The following is a 16,449-nucleotide window of genomic DNA, read 5'->3' on the forward strand; positions in this document are numbered from 1 at the left end:
GGGTTTTCTGGTAAGGTGGGCAGGCTTTCAGCTACCTGGCAGCTGGAGCTCAGAAGGTATTTATTGTAGCACAGCACTGCCTAGTCCTAGTGATGGCTGCAGGAATGTCCAGGGTTATCCCCACATCAATCTGTTCTGCCTGTCTATACCTCTTACAAATGAAGTACCCTGCCAGCTGTGCACATAGAGACCATATGTCTGTCTCCTTGTTACTTGCCTTTGTCCTTGGTTGCAGCCTTACTGCTTCTTAAAGTACCTGTTGGTTGTTGGCAATGCCTGTCCTGTGGGAGCTTGGAGTGGGCACTGTTTTATTTACAGTTGCTTCTTGGTGGAGCTGGGTAACAGTTTTGGCTTTGAGACGTTTCTGAAAGCTGAGTGATTTCCAGATTGGTTGTATCAGTGTGTTTTTTTACCACCATTAAATAAAATTGAACACCTAAGGCTTCTAATGGATTGTGGGTTTAAAACATTTCTGAGGCAGATAACTCTTGTCCTAAAATAGGATGCCATTTCTGCTAGCAGAGTTCAGAGAACAACAGTAATTTTCTGAGTGAGCTTATAAATTATTTATCTTTAGAAGAGGCACCTGTGGGCAGAAGAAAAAGACTGTAACCAAACCCTCACGCTCCATGGATAGAAAGTGTTGCCTTTGAGGGCTTGTTCCTTTAAAGATCACAGATCCCTGTGAGATCATTGAACAAACATCTGAGCTACTATATATCATCTGAGCCTGACAGACTGGCTCTATGCTGTGAGAAAAGGGGGTGTGAAATGTCCCTCCTTGATGCTGCTAACTAAAATAATAATAATGATAATCTTTTAAGTACAATCAAAACCTTTTCCTTGTGTAGGGAAGTGATGAGGCCTGGATTTTGCTACCACCCAAGTGCAGATGTATAAAAGCAGTCCTCAGGAAGGATTTGGGACACAGAAAGTTAGACTTACATTTGGCTGGGCACAGAGCAGTTCACTGAAAACAGCAGAACTGAGAGAAGTGACTGGCAGGGACACAGGACCAGCTAGTGGGCAGAGACAGTTCACTTCCAAACTCCAGGAGGCAGTGTCCTGGCTAATGCTCAGTCAGCTGAGCAGAGGGGGACTTTTTAGTCTGTGCTTGCCAGAGTAAACCTGGTGGGAGCTGTGTGCAGGGGTCCCTGCACCAACCCTAGCAGGGGAGAGCAGGGTGAGGCTCCTTCTCTCCCTGTTTCCTGGCTCACTCATCTTTGCTATGAGCTGCTCAACTTTGTCCGTGTGTCCAGCTTCAGACACTGAACAGGACTCTCATGAGTTCTGTCAGCTTTGGGTTCTCCGCAGCAGGACTGGAGCATGTACTCATGTCTCTTGTTACCCTGGAGCTCATGGGGAGCTGCACCCACCTCTGCAGGCTGTGCTTCTCCCCAGTGACCTCTTACAGCCTTACTGCCCAGCAGTGTTGGTGCATCCCACCTCAGTGGCATCCTGTTTCATATCTCAGAGGAGAAATTTGCCCTTTTTAGCTTTCACTTAATCTTTTGGTCAGGCTGAACTTTTTACTATTGGAAAAATGTCCTTCCTCCAGCAATTTTTCCTGTACTCAGGGCAGAAAAGATGATGCCTTCTACTCTGGGAATGACAGATGTGTGAGCTGGTGGGGGCTGACTTGCAGGCTCATGCTCTCAGCCCCCAGCATGAGAGGGCCATGGGTCCTTCACTGCAGGTAGTACAAGCTGCAGCTGCTGGATGCAGGAGATCTGGGACACCAGAGCAGGACTGGCATTGTGCTGTCAGTCTGACACATATGTGGCATGGTTACCCTTGAATCTGCAGCCCACATCTTCGTCTTTCCCATCTGACCCACTCCACATCCTCTGGATCCACAGATATGTGCTGTACATGCAGCATGTCCTGGGAATCTGAGTTGTGAAGCTATCATAGCAACATCCTCCTCCTCCCCTTCCTCTTAGCATTCATGAACATGAAAATAACAGTCATGGCTTGATCAGTGTGGGGGTGAGGAGTGGTGCTAAAGCATCAGCACTGCACTTAGCTCCAGGGTAGCTGCAAAGGTAAGGCAGTGTTGGGTCAGACAAAAGCTCTGAGCTGCTGCTAGTCCTGGAGGAATGCTTTTCTGGAAGCCAGTGGCAGTGGCAGCTGCTTCCAGCATGTGTGTGTAGCATTGGCAGCCTTAGTGGAGCCTCTCTCTGAACTTGGCTCCTGCAGACAGAGAAAGAGGAAAGGGAGAAGGAGATGAATGCAGCTGGGGTTTGGGCAGAGTCTGTTGGGAAATGTGGCAGCTGTGTGTGTGTTTTTATTTAACTTCTAATTATTTAGTTATGTTCTTTCTCTGTGGTGCTTCTGGGGATTAATTTCAACAAAGACTTCAGCCTGCATCAGCAACTTTAAAGTTGCTCTGTGAGAAGTGTGATGGCACTTGGAAAAAATTGTTTTCTATATTAATTAGAAGTTACTACTGTAAAATTGATGTCAATTATCCAGCACTTTATTATGGAGAGGCAATAGCCTCTTTGTAGTCCAGGTGTCAGCAGCCTTTTCATTACAATGAGAAATGTTGCAATTCAGTTGAATTCATGAAGAGAAACACTCAGGGACTTTAAGTTGTTGTAGAGATTAAGGAGGGAGAAAAAGGGGAAGATTTGTACTAAACCTGGAATAAACAAGCCCATTTGATGACTGCAATGTAAAATGCACATTTCTACTGGAATAGGAAAACCCTGGAGTCTCTTCCTACAGCCTTCACCCTCTGAGCTGAGGGGACAGGCTGCTGAGTTTGCTTGTGGTGCTTTGTGCTTTGACTGGGTTTGGGAGGTGGGACTGCCAGAATTCCCTCTGGGTGTGGTACACAGGCAGTGACTCCACCACGTCTGCAGGGTGCACAGAGGGCATGTTTGGCTGCCCTCAGTCCTGCCCTGTTGTGCAGCAGTGCTGATGAGAGGTTGGCATTACATGCCCCATAGCCTGGCTGCTCCATCCTCTGGCATGGAACAGATGGGACAGAGCCTCTGGCTTTTCTGTCCTGTGGGCCTTGCTAGTCCTGACCTGGAGACCCTCCCCCATCCCTGAGCAGCTGGGAGTTGGTAAAGGGACAAAGGCATTTTAACCTGGCCATTGTTGGGGGTGTTTTGCCTTTTGCCTGATGTGAGATCATTCAATCTGTGTCGCGGTAGTTAATGACTGTCTTAGGGGCATGGAGAGGCTTTAGTGAGGTACTGGTGATGCTGACTGATTGCATTCTTGTGCTTTTCCTGTGCTAATTAAAAAGACAATGTGGAGACCTTGATTTGTTCTTGTTTCTGTTTTTCCTTCTATTTTTGTCATTACCTGTGCATGCTCCCTGGAACCTACCCACCACCAGGTCCTTTGCTGGGTGCTGTGAATTGCTGGTGCTCTCTAATTTTATGTTCCAGTAAGGCAGAGACTGCAGATGCAGATGATGAAAGATTCTGCAGGTTAAAAAGTTACTAAGCAATGAAGCAAATGATGTCTGCTAGATAGATGGGCCCTAGAGCTGCATGTTGCCCATTAGGTTTTACTGCTGGTGCAGCTCCCTCTGTGGCATTGCTGCTAACAGTAGCAGTGTTCTCCTGGGCACAGTGGGGATAGGAGACTGCTGTAATCCCTGTGTTTCTCCAGGACAGGATCTTCCAGGAGGACTGGTCTCTCCTGGGAGAGTGCAGTATATTGGCTCTTGCTGAGGATCAGTCAGAGGGAACAGCTCTGCTGCAGCAAGGAAAAAGTCAGTGTATAGTGACTAGTACAGCAAAATGATGGTGTGTTTTGAATGCTGAAAATTTCAGGGCAGGGGCAACTGCTTCTGGGGGAAATGGTTTCAGAGCTCACATGAGAGGAGGCCACTGACCCAACTGACCAAGAGTGTCCATCCAGTTTGCAAGGCAGTGGTAGAAGGAGCTGGTGGATGGAGTAAAGAAGGAGCCACAAACTGTGAAATAATCTTGTTCCTCTGGGTGCAGTGACCTGGTGTGGCCTGGGTGGGTTGCTGCAGAGAGCTGAGCCCCCACATCAGTCCCTCTTTGGAAGCCAGCCCTCCTGCCATGTTCCTGAGGGGATGCCTCTACTCACAAGCTGTTGGTATGACTGGGGAAGGAGAGTTTTATGGGGCATGGGCAGCTGTAGCTGCAGGAGGAAGCTGAAATCTGAATGCCAGAGAAAGCACTTGCTGTTCAGAGCAGCTCCTGAAAAGTTGGTATGGGGACACACATGCAGGGACCTGAATCTCCAGCTGTTCTCTGGAACTTCTGGAAAGCAGTCAGAGAGTGAGTGGTGATAGGGGGTTAATTTGATGGCAAATTATCTTTAAATTACAGTGGTGCAGGTCCACTGTGTTCTGGTTTGTTGCAGTGGAAAAAATGAGCGAATGTAGCCTCTGGGGCTGATACAGGTAACTGCAGGAAGGGAATTCAGCAGCCTTCCCTCCTCTTGTATTGACCCTGTCTGAGTTGCTTGCTTCCATCATAATGCTTTTTAAAGACTCTGATCCCCCTAAGGTAACCTACAAAAAGACTTTTAGATTGTGACTCCATTAGGGTTTGTTTGTTGGGTTTTTTTTGTTTTTGTTTTTTTCCACTGTAAAGATCCAGTAAACTATTTTTAAAAAAAAAAGAAAAAAGCTTCCCCTGCATGTTTATCCTTGCAGTCTTAGGGGTGTCACATCAAACTCCTTGAAGATCATCTACAGTCCGATTTCATCTGTCCTTGCCTGACACTAAAACTGGTGTTTTTCCAGCTTCTCATGAGATTGTAAAAATCTGAATGAGTATTTAAAATCTGTTTGGAAGAGCAGTTAAAAATCCTTTCCCTTCTCATACTTGACCATCTTGGAATTCATGTTTTCTAGACACAAGAATTCCAAGAAGAATGGGTTGAACAAGACTTTGAAGGAGAAATGTTTTAATCTCAAAATTAAATTGCTCTAGTTCCTTTGAATCTGACAGGTGCAGATAAAGATCTTGTGTGTTTAAGGAAAAAGGCTGTTCTTCCTGCAGTAGTTTTCCTGAGCAAAAGTCAAAGCAATGTGTAAGAAGGGCAAAGGATGCTAACATACAGTCTTCTATTACACAAAGGATGTGAGGTTTTTTGTCATCTGTGTAGGAAGTTGATGACTTTTAAACCTTCCTGTTAGATATTCTTAATACCTTCTGCTGCTCTTTGACCTGTCCTCTGTCTAGCAGCTGCATCTTAAAGAGCAGATGAAATCATCTCAAGGATGGCAGGTCCTAATCTCAGTAACAGTTTCTATCCATTACAAGGTATGAGGTTGAAATGATCTGTGAGTGGGTTTATCTCAGATCCCACGTAGCATTTTTTTCTCAGTAGCAGCAAGAAAGGGAAATTATCAGGCAGTGGGGAGAAGCTGTTTATTTTTAACTTACCCTTTCTTTTTAAGTTCTATTTCATAATTAAAGGAGATAAGGAGTGGAAGCCAATGAAATACATAGCTGAAGGGATAAGCTGATCTCAAGCTCACTGCAGAGATTACAATAAATAACAGAGTAGAGACTTTGGGAGCCTCTTTCCTTCCCTGTCCTCATCCTGAAGCATCAAACTGAGTTCTTAGCTGCCTTTCAAAGGTGATGCAAGCAGACAGATTTAAAGGATTTTGGTTACAGAGCTCACTACTGCTCTCAGAGTTTACTTCTCTTCACCATGGTTTGAGGATGCCTCTCTTGAGTATCTGAAGAGATCTCTACTCAGAGCTAGCAAGGAGGAATCCTGATTATTCCTAAAGAAACACATGCATTGAGCAATCACAACTGTGTGGCACTGTGCACACCTGTGTGGGTGGGAATACAGGGAGACTGAAGGGAAGGTTCCTGGGGAGTCAGGTAGCCCTGAATGAAATGCCTTTGCTCTTGAATTACTGGTGGAGAAGCCTGTTCAACTTCTCACCTTTCAAACCAGGTTTTTTCTCTGCAGTTTATTAATCTTGATCAATTTGGCTTCCTCTGATTGACAGGAGCAAGCTGCCAGATCCTTTATTGCTCAGAAGAAGGTGCATTATGCTATTACACCATGTCCCTAGTGGATAGTTATTCCTGTGCCCAGGTGGCTTTCTTTCATCATTGCTCTTGGCTCTGCAATACTTCTTGTAGCTTCTGCACAGAGCAGCAAGAAGGGCAGGCTGAATTTGGAGATGGATGTCATTGCAGGGAATTCTTTCTGCCAGTGGAGCTGACAAACAAAACAGCATTAGGAAATGAGTGCTGGAGAGGAGGCTGTGAGCCTTTGCAACACTGGCAAGCTGTTCTTAAATAGCATTGCAGAATCAGAATCAGTGCAGTTGGAAAAGGGCTCTGAGACCTTCAAGTCCAAATCCTTATTCCTATCCCTAGCTTGTCTGCAATGCTGGAGGACAGTTGAGCTGCAGAGACTGCTGTGTGACCATCTCACCTGGGAACCATTCTGGAACCCCTTTTTCGCCCCCAGTCCTCATCTGGATGATTCCCTGTAGCTTCTGCCATCTCAGGCCCCCCTCGCATGAGTCTCTCTGTGCACCACTGCCACATGCAGAGTTTGGGGGAAACAAGCTTTTGAAGGAACCCTAAGCAACTTCAGATTTCTTAGAATAAAAGACATAAGGACAAGATTCCTGTAAAGGGCAGGAGCTGCCAGCTGCCTAAAGGAGCAGTTGACAGTAGTGCTTACACTGTTGGGAGTACAAAAGGAGAGTGTAAGGGCTCCTTGTTGTTCTGGTCATTGTTGTCTTCAATCCTCTGCAATGCTCTTCTTAGGATCTGTTCTGAGTTGTGATGCCTTGGAGCTGGGTCCTCTTCTTTTGCACCTTTTACCATTTGTCTTCTGGCTGAAGCTTGTCATGAGCTGGGTTACTGTAGTGCAAACCTCAGATGTTCATATTCTGTTTAACTCTCAGAGCAAATGGCAACAGCCTAAGAATGAAGTTCTTGTGTTTAGGAGAATCATTTCAGGCATATGTTTGCCCAGGAGTGTTGACCTCTATGGTTCCTTGTAGGAAGATTGTTGTCACCAACCATCTCATAAGTGCTTTGAGGAATGTGTCCATGCAATGCTTTAAAGCTAAAAATCATTGTGGGAGTCCCTCTTGGTGTTCCCTAGTTAGGAAAATGAATAGTTCAATAGAACAGAGATGTGTAACTATGAGTTTGCAAGTACAGCCCAATGCTGGGAGCAGAGTAGGGCTGTAATAAAAGCTGGAACTGCTTTGACTGTAAAACCCAAAGATAGTAAAGTGTCTCCTGGGCAGAAAGACCTGGATTCATGTCTTCATGTCTTTCTAAAAGCAGGGTCCATACCAAGGCTGGGCTTCTCTTAGTGCTTGTCAGAAGCTTGCTCCTACCAGCAGAGACATGCAGTGCTCTGTATGAAGCTGACTGAGCAGCTCTAGATGCGGGTGGTTTAGCAGGCTGTGACTGGTGATTCATGAGCCAGGAGGGAAGTGTGGTCACAAAACTAACCTTGGAAGGACTGTGGGACTGGGCAAATCTGTGTTTGTATTGTGCTTCTGTGTTGCATCTGGGTGTACATGTGGTAATTAGCTGCTTGGTTTATTAATATATCTAATTCTGATGACAGAAAGCTGCTGCTGTCATGGATATAGGTTTCATCTAGCATTCTCATGAATGGAGAAATTCTGTAAATTTCGGGACTGTTCCTTGGCATTAGGAAGCCGTTAGTGCCCAGCTCCATGTTGTTAATCATGAGCCAAATATTAGCTGTTAAAGCCATCTCTGTTGTGAAAACAGGTGCCAGAGCTGTGATCTATCTCAGCCCTGCTCCTCCTGTGCTGAGGAGTGTGTGGATGCTGATTCCTGTGCTGTGTTTGGCTGTTCCTGGCAGGTTTTGGAGGTGGTGAGGTCCAACTACGACACACTGACGCTGAAGCTGCAGGACGGGCTGGACCAGTACGAGCGCTACTCGGAGCAGCATAAGGAGGCTGCCTTCTTCAAAGAGCTGGTGAGCTGCCTTGCCTCTGAGCAATCAACAGCCCTCTTCAGAGCCCTTGTTATGGCCTGGGCAGTGGTATTTGGGGTGTAGCTGAACAGTCCTGTTACTCCATTGGACTGCCCCCAAAGACATGGCAGGAGCAGGATCTGGGCAGACACTGCATGTCTGAGAGCTTCCTGGAGCTCCCTGTGTGGCTGAAGAGGAGCCTCCAGGCTGCTTAGGCCAGCACTGGTCAGATGGTCTCTGTCCCTTTTGCCATGGGGATTTGCTCTGCTTTGTAGTGGTAAATTTGTATGGAGAGAAGCTGACTGAGCCTTCTGCTCCCACCTGGGGTTAATCATGCAGAGCAACTTGGCTTTTTTGCTGTTGTTAAGGGGACCATGAAGTTTGGGACTGATGAAACATCTTCCTGCTCATTGCTTTCCTCCATCATTCACAAAAAAAGGGTTTCCAGGCATAGAAAGTGAAGGCATTCCCTAGAAATGTCTCCCTCTGCAAGAAGAGAAGACTGATGGTAGGAAGACCCACAAAAGTTAGTCTAAATAATTCAGGTTGGAAGTTATAATTCTTCAGCAAGCCAGCTTGCTTACCCTTCTCCAGAGAGCCCTGATGGAACTTTTCTTGTCCAACAGCCACATGAGCATGGAGGCAGTGTTTTTGTAGTGACTGGTGTGTGAGGGAAGCCTCACTCTTGAATCATTACAGCTTCACCAAAAGGGAGGGCTCTCTAACTTTGGCAACCTTCTCCACCAGTCTGAGAACCGATTCTTTCTCCCAGCTCTGTCCCTGCTGATTGATGAGTAATTGATGCCTGCCTACTCTATCACGAGTCTCCATGCATTTGGATGTTGTTGTGCATCCTTCTGTCAGCTCTGCTCCAGAACAGGCACCTGAAATGGTTTTGTTTCCTTTTACAGCATGCTTTTAACTCTCTTGGGGTCATTCCAGCCCTGACATTGGGTAGTATATGGGCAAAACCATTTGCAATTGCTTCTATGCTATTTTTCTGTGTTCTTTTGTGCCTGTTTTTGTCTCTCTGGCCTGCTGTTTGACACAGCTTTCCTGGAATACAGCAAAGAAATTTGGCCATAGCCTTCCTGTGACACAGGCTTTTTCTATTACTGTACTCTAGAAATAAGACACATTCCTGTTTCTGTTGTCATCTGTTCTGTCCCAAGGGCTCCCACCCTCATCCAGCATCTCCTTCTCCTTGGCCACATGACTGCTCTGCTTCTTGCATGTCCCACTTTCCACTTGGCCTGGAAGAAGCTCAGGCCAGTCATGCCAGTTGATTAAAATGACATTCTCAGTCCTATGATCATCACAGCCACAAAACACTTCAGCTAAAATTATTTTCTTCCTAGACAAATTTCCTATTTTTTTCAAAATCCCAATTTTGTATCATTTAAGAATCTGTTTATTATAACCAGCCCATCAACTCCCTTGTGAAAATTGCCCATCCAGGTACCCCTGGGACCCTCTCCTCGAGAGCATATAAAAGCCTGAATAATTACTGTATAAATGTGCTGATTTGACCCAGTTGTGAATCAGTTTAATCCACATCTCTAGATGCCCTGAGAATTGGGACCCTATTAAATGTTCTTTACTCACAGCTACAGAAAATCCCCTGCATTCCATTAAGCCATTGCCTCAGCACAGCGGGAAATGAACCTGATACGTTGTGATTTGTCTTCAGCAAATCCACTTGGCCTCCCGGCCTCCTCGCTCTGCTTTTCTCTAGGTGCACAGTAACTGATGGCTTTATTAATTGTTCAAATAACTCATCAAAAAGGCCCTAATCTGCCCTGTCCTTCCCACAGTCCCTTCAAACCAGGTACTTGCTTTCTTTTTGTGAAGCTTTTGAGATTTTACTTCAGCTTCTGTTGCTGGTCTGATGCTGGATAATACCCCCCTACCCAGTGCTTTGGGTTTAACCTTGGAGGTTTGCAGGATTTCATGGAGGGGGCAGAGGGAAATTGCTGCAAATCTCTTTGTGAGCTGTACCAAAGGATCAGGGTTGGTAGTGAACTACAAGTTTCTGAGTTCACATTGTTCCCATCAGGTCTTCCTGGACAGGATCTGTTTGCAAGTAATTCTTTCCAGATTCTGACAGGTTTTCTTATCACCGTCTGCAAATGTTTGCATCAAAGCAAACCTTTCTTGGGTGGGGAATGACACAGAGGAGACATTTTCCTTTTCAGCTGCCTTTTTATCTCTCTTTGCTCCCATTAAGTAGGTGAGCAGAAGCTTCCCCAAGCCATTCTGGTGGCTCCTTTATGCTTAGAAATCTTGTTCTCACTCCTTTGACCTGCTTTGCTAATTCACTGCTTCACTTCTCTTGCTTTGCCTCAGTGCTGCTCTTTCTTGCTAATCCCAAAGAAAAATCTGCTTTCTTCTCCCATTCCCTTTACAAAGAGGTTTTCAAAGGCTGCGATACTGCAGCCACATTGTGGTGGAAGATGATGTGCAGATTGTTTTATCAGCTGGGGTTTTTGGCATTTTGTGCTGCCTTTGAGGGGCTGAAGGAATGAAGTTAAGAAGTTTTCTTACACTTTTTATTTATTTTCCTTTGAAGCCTCAAGGATGTCATTTGAGGTCTGTGCTGCTTTGATAGAATGAATGGTTTGGATGTGAGCTTTTGGACCCTCACATTGCAGCTGGAGGAATGTGTAGAAAGAGATTTCAGCATCTTTCCAAAACACTGTCTTTGCAGTTAGATAGGTTTCATCAGTCTCAACATAGTCTGATTAGGGATTGATTTCGACTGGGGAAATTATCTTAATTTGACTTTTAATTAAGTGTAGTAGTCAGTGTAAATGTTCTTCCCATTGTACAAATAATTTAAGGGCTGCTTGTTGATTAGGAATAGGTTTAGTTGATGAGACTTGCTGTGAAATAGGAGTGTCGGTAAAACCTTGCACACTTCCAGCTCTGATGACACAAAACTAAAATTTAATCATGTTTTCCCCCCATGGTTAATGCCCTTGTTTCATCCATTCTCTCATTAACTCATTCTTCCACAGGTGATGTCAGTATTTCATGCATTTTCCATTTTTTCAACATTTGTGGACTAATAGTAAGAAAACAATTTTAGAGCTCTTCTGTCCCTAATTCTCCAGGATACTCCGTACAGAAGCAAGAGAGGACACGTGCTCTGCTTGTACTTCCTAGCAGAATTAATGTTAAAGCTCTGACCTTAATTTCTACAGTTTTGGGACCTCTGTGTAAATCTGGAGGGATCTGGTAAATTCCAGGCTGGCAGCCAGGCCTGGGCTGCCCACTGCACCAAGAGCTAGGAGGAGTCTTGGGGTGTATCCTTATGGAGCAGCTTAGGTACACTATAGGAAGCTTCTGAAATGTATCCTTGTTACAGACTGACATCTCCCTGTGTAACTGTCTGGTCTTCCAACTCCAAAGGGGAGATGAGTTCTGGCTCCCTGTGCAGAGCCCTGGTGCTGGAGATAACTTGATTTAACTTTAATTTGAGCTATTCTTACCTTTTAGGCGGGTTGGCTCGGGCTGCCTGATTTCTCAGAGCAGAAGAAATGCTGGGCAGAGATTTGTGTAAACGTCACTCCTGTGTGTTATCATGCCCACTCTTCTCCCCAGTTTGTGTTAAGGCAGATCTATGTTCATCTAGACTGCTGTTGACCAAAGTTTGTGTCTAAAGCTTCTCTTGAAACCTGAAGCTCTCTTTAAATGAAACTGGCTCCACAGTAGCTTCAGGCGAGCTCCTCCAGCGCTTCACAGCCCATAGGTTTCAAAAGTATTTCCTCTTTTCCTGTGTAAATCTTCTTTGTCTAAATTAGGCTGTGTATTTCTTGCCCCATCCCTGGGGAGCCAGATAAATATTACTCACTGTTCTCTTTCTGACCTCATTTTACATAATGGAGTGTGTTTGCTCTATTCCTCCTTCTCTTTGCAAACTAATCAGGCTAATTAATTTCTTGTGCTCTACCCCATAGCTACAATTTCTGCTAAGCCCTGTGTTCTTATTGTGCCACTCCAGCCTAACTTTCTGGGCTTGCAGAGACTCCTTCTTGGAGACCTTGATGTGTATACAAGCTGGGAATCTTCTACTGCTGGTGCCCGAGTCCTGGCAGCAGTTCCTGAGGCCAGGAGCTCATTACTGCTTGTACTTTGTGTTGCTGGGACCCACAGAAATGCTTTTAGTCAGAATAAGGATACTGGCTTACACTGCTTATAGCATCTGCCCCCTTTCTTCATGCACTGATATTCCCCAGAGCAGAGAACTCCCCACAGCTCATTGCGTGTGTTCTTTCCTTCTTGTAAGAACTGACTGGATCACTGGCACTGGAGCACTTGGTAGGACTGGAACCAAATCCTGTCAGTGGGACTCCTGTCTCCTGGCACCAGGACAGACCTTTGCCAGCCAGTGTTCTGGAGACCACTTGCAGAGGTGTTTAACACAGGGTACAACCGTGCTTATCTTGCAAGATGTGGTCCCAAACTATTTGAGGATGGAGTAAGTAAAAAGACACCTAAAGTAGAGAGCTGAAGGGGTGCTCCAAGGGAACAAAGATGCTTGGGGTCTCTGCCAAGCATCCTGATGAAGGAGAGTTTGTGGTTTCTGCAGATGACATAAAACTCAAGTACTTTGTCTCTTAGGGTAGACATCTTTGCTGGTGTGCTCAGGTTGTCAGGGTTTATGCAATGGGGCTCACTGGGGTTCGTTTCACAGCTTTCCCTGTTAACCTTCCAAGTTTTGCTTTCCCTCCCTTTCTTACACATTCTACCTTTTGGGTAGCTTTCTGCCCTTTCAGTGTGTTTTTCTCACCAGGGTAGCAAGTGAGACCCTCAGCAGTGTGTATATATATGCTCTTCCAGCCCCTGGTATTGGATTCCTCATTATGCATCTATATAATTCTTCCTCCAGTGCTTTTAGAAAGTACAAAACACTAACCAGGTCAGCAACAACCTTATTATCACAGGCTCCGAGTCTCTGGGAACTGTAATCCTGTTGTTTGGATGAGCTTGTGTCAGTTTTGCTTTCTGTCACTGCTGCACAGTCGCTGACACAGATGATGTTTGACTTTGTTTTCTCGTTGCCAAGTGCAGCTGAGACTGAGCCCAGTCTGGGGCCTGCATATTTGGCCAAGGAGTCTGCTGGCACGAGGGGGGAAGGGAAGCTGCTGTCAACAGGGCTGCCCAGCTCTTCTTTGTGCTCTGTGGGTGACCAGAAGTCTGGGTGTCATTGAGGGATAAAGGTGTCTCTTCTTCAGAGACAGCCAGTGAGCCAGCTGCATGTGTACAGCGCTCAGAATACACACAGCTGGCTCTGAACCCAGGGGTTTCTGCCAGCCTGGGTGATAATTTGTGTTTACAGCACAGTGGCATGGCCTCTGTCCTCTCCTTCAGTCTGTATCTTTGGCTCTGTGGGTTCTGGAGCAGGACAGAGGCCATGGCACTGCATTAATCTGGGAAATGCTCACTGGAAATGCTCTGGTGGGCATTGATAAAATATGATCTTTAAGCTGCAGCCTGGGAGTGCTCACTTCCCCCATCTCTTTGCCCCAGAACAGGAGCCACATCATAGCTCATGCATCCACACAGAGCATCTTCTCCCATCCCTGTCTCATTGGGAGTTTACTCTCCTTGCTGGGATGTCACTGTAGACATTGCTGTTTTTCCAAGAAACACCTGAACCTCAGTGTTTCCTTGCTAGGCTGGAGTCTCAGTGAGAGCTTGCTGCAGCAATTGCTGTGCAGCTGGAAACGCAGAACAGCTTCATGCTGAGCATGGAGGTCAGCAGTGTCAAAACCACCAGGCTCATGAGGAGCCAGGACGAGTCCCGTGGCTAAAACATCTCGTTGTGTTTCTGTCAGGTTCGCTCCATCAGCATCAACGTGAGGAAGAACCTTGCTTTCAACACGCTGAGCCAGGAGCTGCTGCTGAAGGAATTCTCGACGATCTCCTGAAGCGGGGACGCTGCGGCAGCGCGGGCGGAGCCGGGACGGCCCCGGTGGGCAGGGACACTCGGCTCTGCGGCCGGTCGCCTCCTGCCTGCGGAAGGGACTGTGTTTCTTTTAGGGGAACGCCTTGCTGCTGTGTGTTTGATCCCAAAGGAATGTGTTTAAACAGAACTTGGGCTGAGGAGAGCTGATTGGCATGTTGAGGAGGAAGCAACTTTTTATGGTGCCACGGGAGTGGGCAGCCATTCCTGTGACATAGCAATGGGAGATTCCCTCCACAGCCTCAGGGAAAATGCACTGGAAACCTTTGTAGCAGAGCTGGGGAGAGCTCACAACTGAAATAATAAAACCAGCCCAGCTGTGTGAAACTGTTCTGGGTAGAGATTGCTCACCTGCTCTATGGGGAAAGCTCTTTGGTCCCAGGTGAGGGCTGTTCTTGTCCATCAGCCTGGGTCAATGTGTCCTCCTGTCATGTAAGTCAAATCCATTGCCATCCCATTGGGAATGGCTTTGGATTATAAAACAGTTTCCCCAAGGAGCAGGCCTTGCTCACTCCTGTCTCCTGATGTCAAAAGGTGTCACTTCAACCAAGCCATTGAAAAAGGGGAAATTTTGCTTCCAAGGCTGTTGGCTTGCAGGGTCCAGTGTGAGCCAGGATCCAAGAATATGGGTCATCAGAGCACTTTGTCACTGGAGACCAGCTCTGCTTGGGGTCACTGTTGCTTCTGGTAGCCCCAGCTCATCTGCTGTTTCTAAGGTAGAGGGACATTTTTAGATATTTGGTTTTCATGGGGCAGAGGCTGACTCCTCCCCACTCACCTTGTTGCCCATCAGAGACCGCTTTGCGACAATCCTCCTCTTCCTCACAGGAACATCTGCCTTGCACATGTTTGCAGGTGCCTGGTGACCTTCATAAATGAAGAAGTCTCCAGTTTTTCCTTTGTGTGTAGCACACAGTTAAAATGCATCTGGAGAAGTAGTGACTTCACATTCTCGCCCTCCTGTCTTCACCAAGCGACGTTCAGCCGTGTCTGCTGAGGGCTTCCCAAGGAGGAGCTCTGGGATGATGCTCTGGGGCACAGGCAGACTCTGCTCCCAGAGCCAGTGCTGCAGAGGTGCCCACATCTGGCAGAGCCTGTTTAGAGTGCTGTGTCAGGCTCCCAGCTCAGGAATACACAGCATGAACACCTGTTCCACACCTGTTCCCTGCTCATGCATTTTCAGCTCCCAGCAGTGATGTTATGATATTAGGATCTGGCCTGACTTGGTGGACTGAAGTAGAGAAGTTATTTACATCCCAGATCCACTGTTTTTTTTCCTCCCCCTAGAAAACATGTTTTTTTAAAAAAAGTGCCTAGTCCTGCTCTTAGCCTTGTAGGTTAGTGTGAGTAATGTGGATGTCATGCTCATTTACTACCATTTTTAGGCAAGGCTTTTTTCATGCTAATGTGCGTTAATTGTGTTAATGTTTCATCTTACCTGCTATGAGCATGGGAAACTGAAAGCTGTGTCCTTGGCCACCCACTGGGCACAACACCGATGACATCCCTGTGCTTTCCTTGGGAGCACTGGCTTCTCTCAGCAGATGATACTATTCCTCAGCAGGGAATTGTCTGGCTTTTAACAGCTAAGCCAGACATTTTTTTGCTTTCTGCCATGCAAGTGTATGGGAATGTGTATGTGTCAGAGGGACAGTGCTTAGGGGAGAGCAAGCAGGCTCCATAAAATCACTGCTTGAGAACAGGCCAGGGCATGTAGAGGAGGCAGCTTCTCCAGTGGAAAATGAGGAACAGATGTTTGCAGTACGTGGTGCTTGTCTGGGGGGATAGAGGGGGATCTCACCCTCTGAGGGGTGGGATCTCGCCTTCTCAAGGGGACTTGAGGTGCAGCCCCAGCATTGTGACTGGTGGAGCATTGAGTCATCCAGCTGTCCTCATGCCTCCTGTTCTCTGAACCCATTTAGGCTGAGCCTAGACACATACATAAGAGAGTTTGGGATGAGTCTGCTTCTGACTTGGCAGCCTCTGGAATTTTCAGCTTCTCACTCTGGGCTCAGCTATCCTGTCTCCCTGAGGGTGCTCCCTTGCTGGGATGATCATAGAAGCCCAGGCATGTGTAGGATCAGTTCCTGAGCCCAGCCCTCATCCAAGTCTGAGCTGGGGAAGACTGTGATACATGTCCTCTTGTCACACTGTCACTGAACCAAGCACTGTAAATGGATGTACATACAAACCTAGAACTCAATAAATAGCAGAGCCCCATCTGTCCAGAGTGTGCAGTGTTTGTCCTTCACTGGAGGGAGAGTGGGGTGGTTGGGGAGTGGTCCTGTCACCATTTGGTGGCACACTGGCTGCAGCAGGGCTGTCACCTGTCCTTGGGCTCTTCCTGCCTGTGCAGAGGGAGGCTGTGGTGCTGCACAGTGATGCTCTGTCCTTGTGTGCAGGTACCACCCTGTAGTCAGCATCCCTCTTCCTCCTATGTGTCCCTGTGGCTGGCACTAAGGAAACCATGAGCAAGGCTGAGCCCATGAGCGAGGGATGCAGGGACCTGCCTGTGCATGGTGTGATGCTCTCTGTTG

The 16,449-nt window shown here is 46.8% G+C and overlaps 1 protein-coding gene across 1 annotated transcript in view; it reads left to right on the forward strand.

The window, feature by feature from the left end:
- The window catches only part of ARMH3 (armadillo like helical domain containing 3), a 123,300-nt gene extending 107,160 nt beyond the window's left edge, over positions 1-16,140 (forward strand). The window contains exons 25-26 of the mRNA XM_066554915.1: positions 7,831-7,947; positions 13,785-16,140. Coding sequence (XP_066411012.1) covers positions 7,831-7,947; positions 13,785-13,877 — 210 coding nt within the window. The 3' untranslated portion in view covers positions 13,878-16,140. The remainder of the gene's footprint in view (positions 1-7,830; positions 7,948-13,784) is intronic.
- Positions 16,141-16,449: the final 309 nt, after the last annotated feature.

The sequence above is a fragment of the Molothrus aeneus genome, chromosome 8 (genome assembly GCF_037042795.1).
Source record: "Molothrus aeneus isolate 106 chromosome 8, BPBGC_Maene_1.0, whole genome shotgun sequence".
Classification (NCBI taxonomy): Eukaryota; Metazoa; Chordata; class Aves; order Passeriformes; family Icteridae; genus Molothrus; species Molothrus aeneus.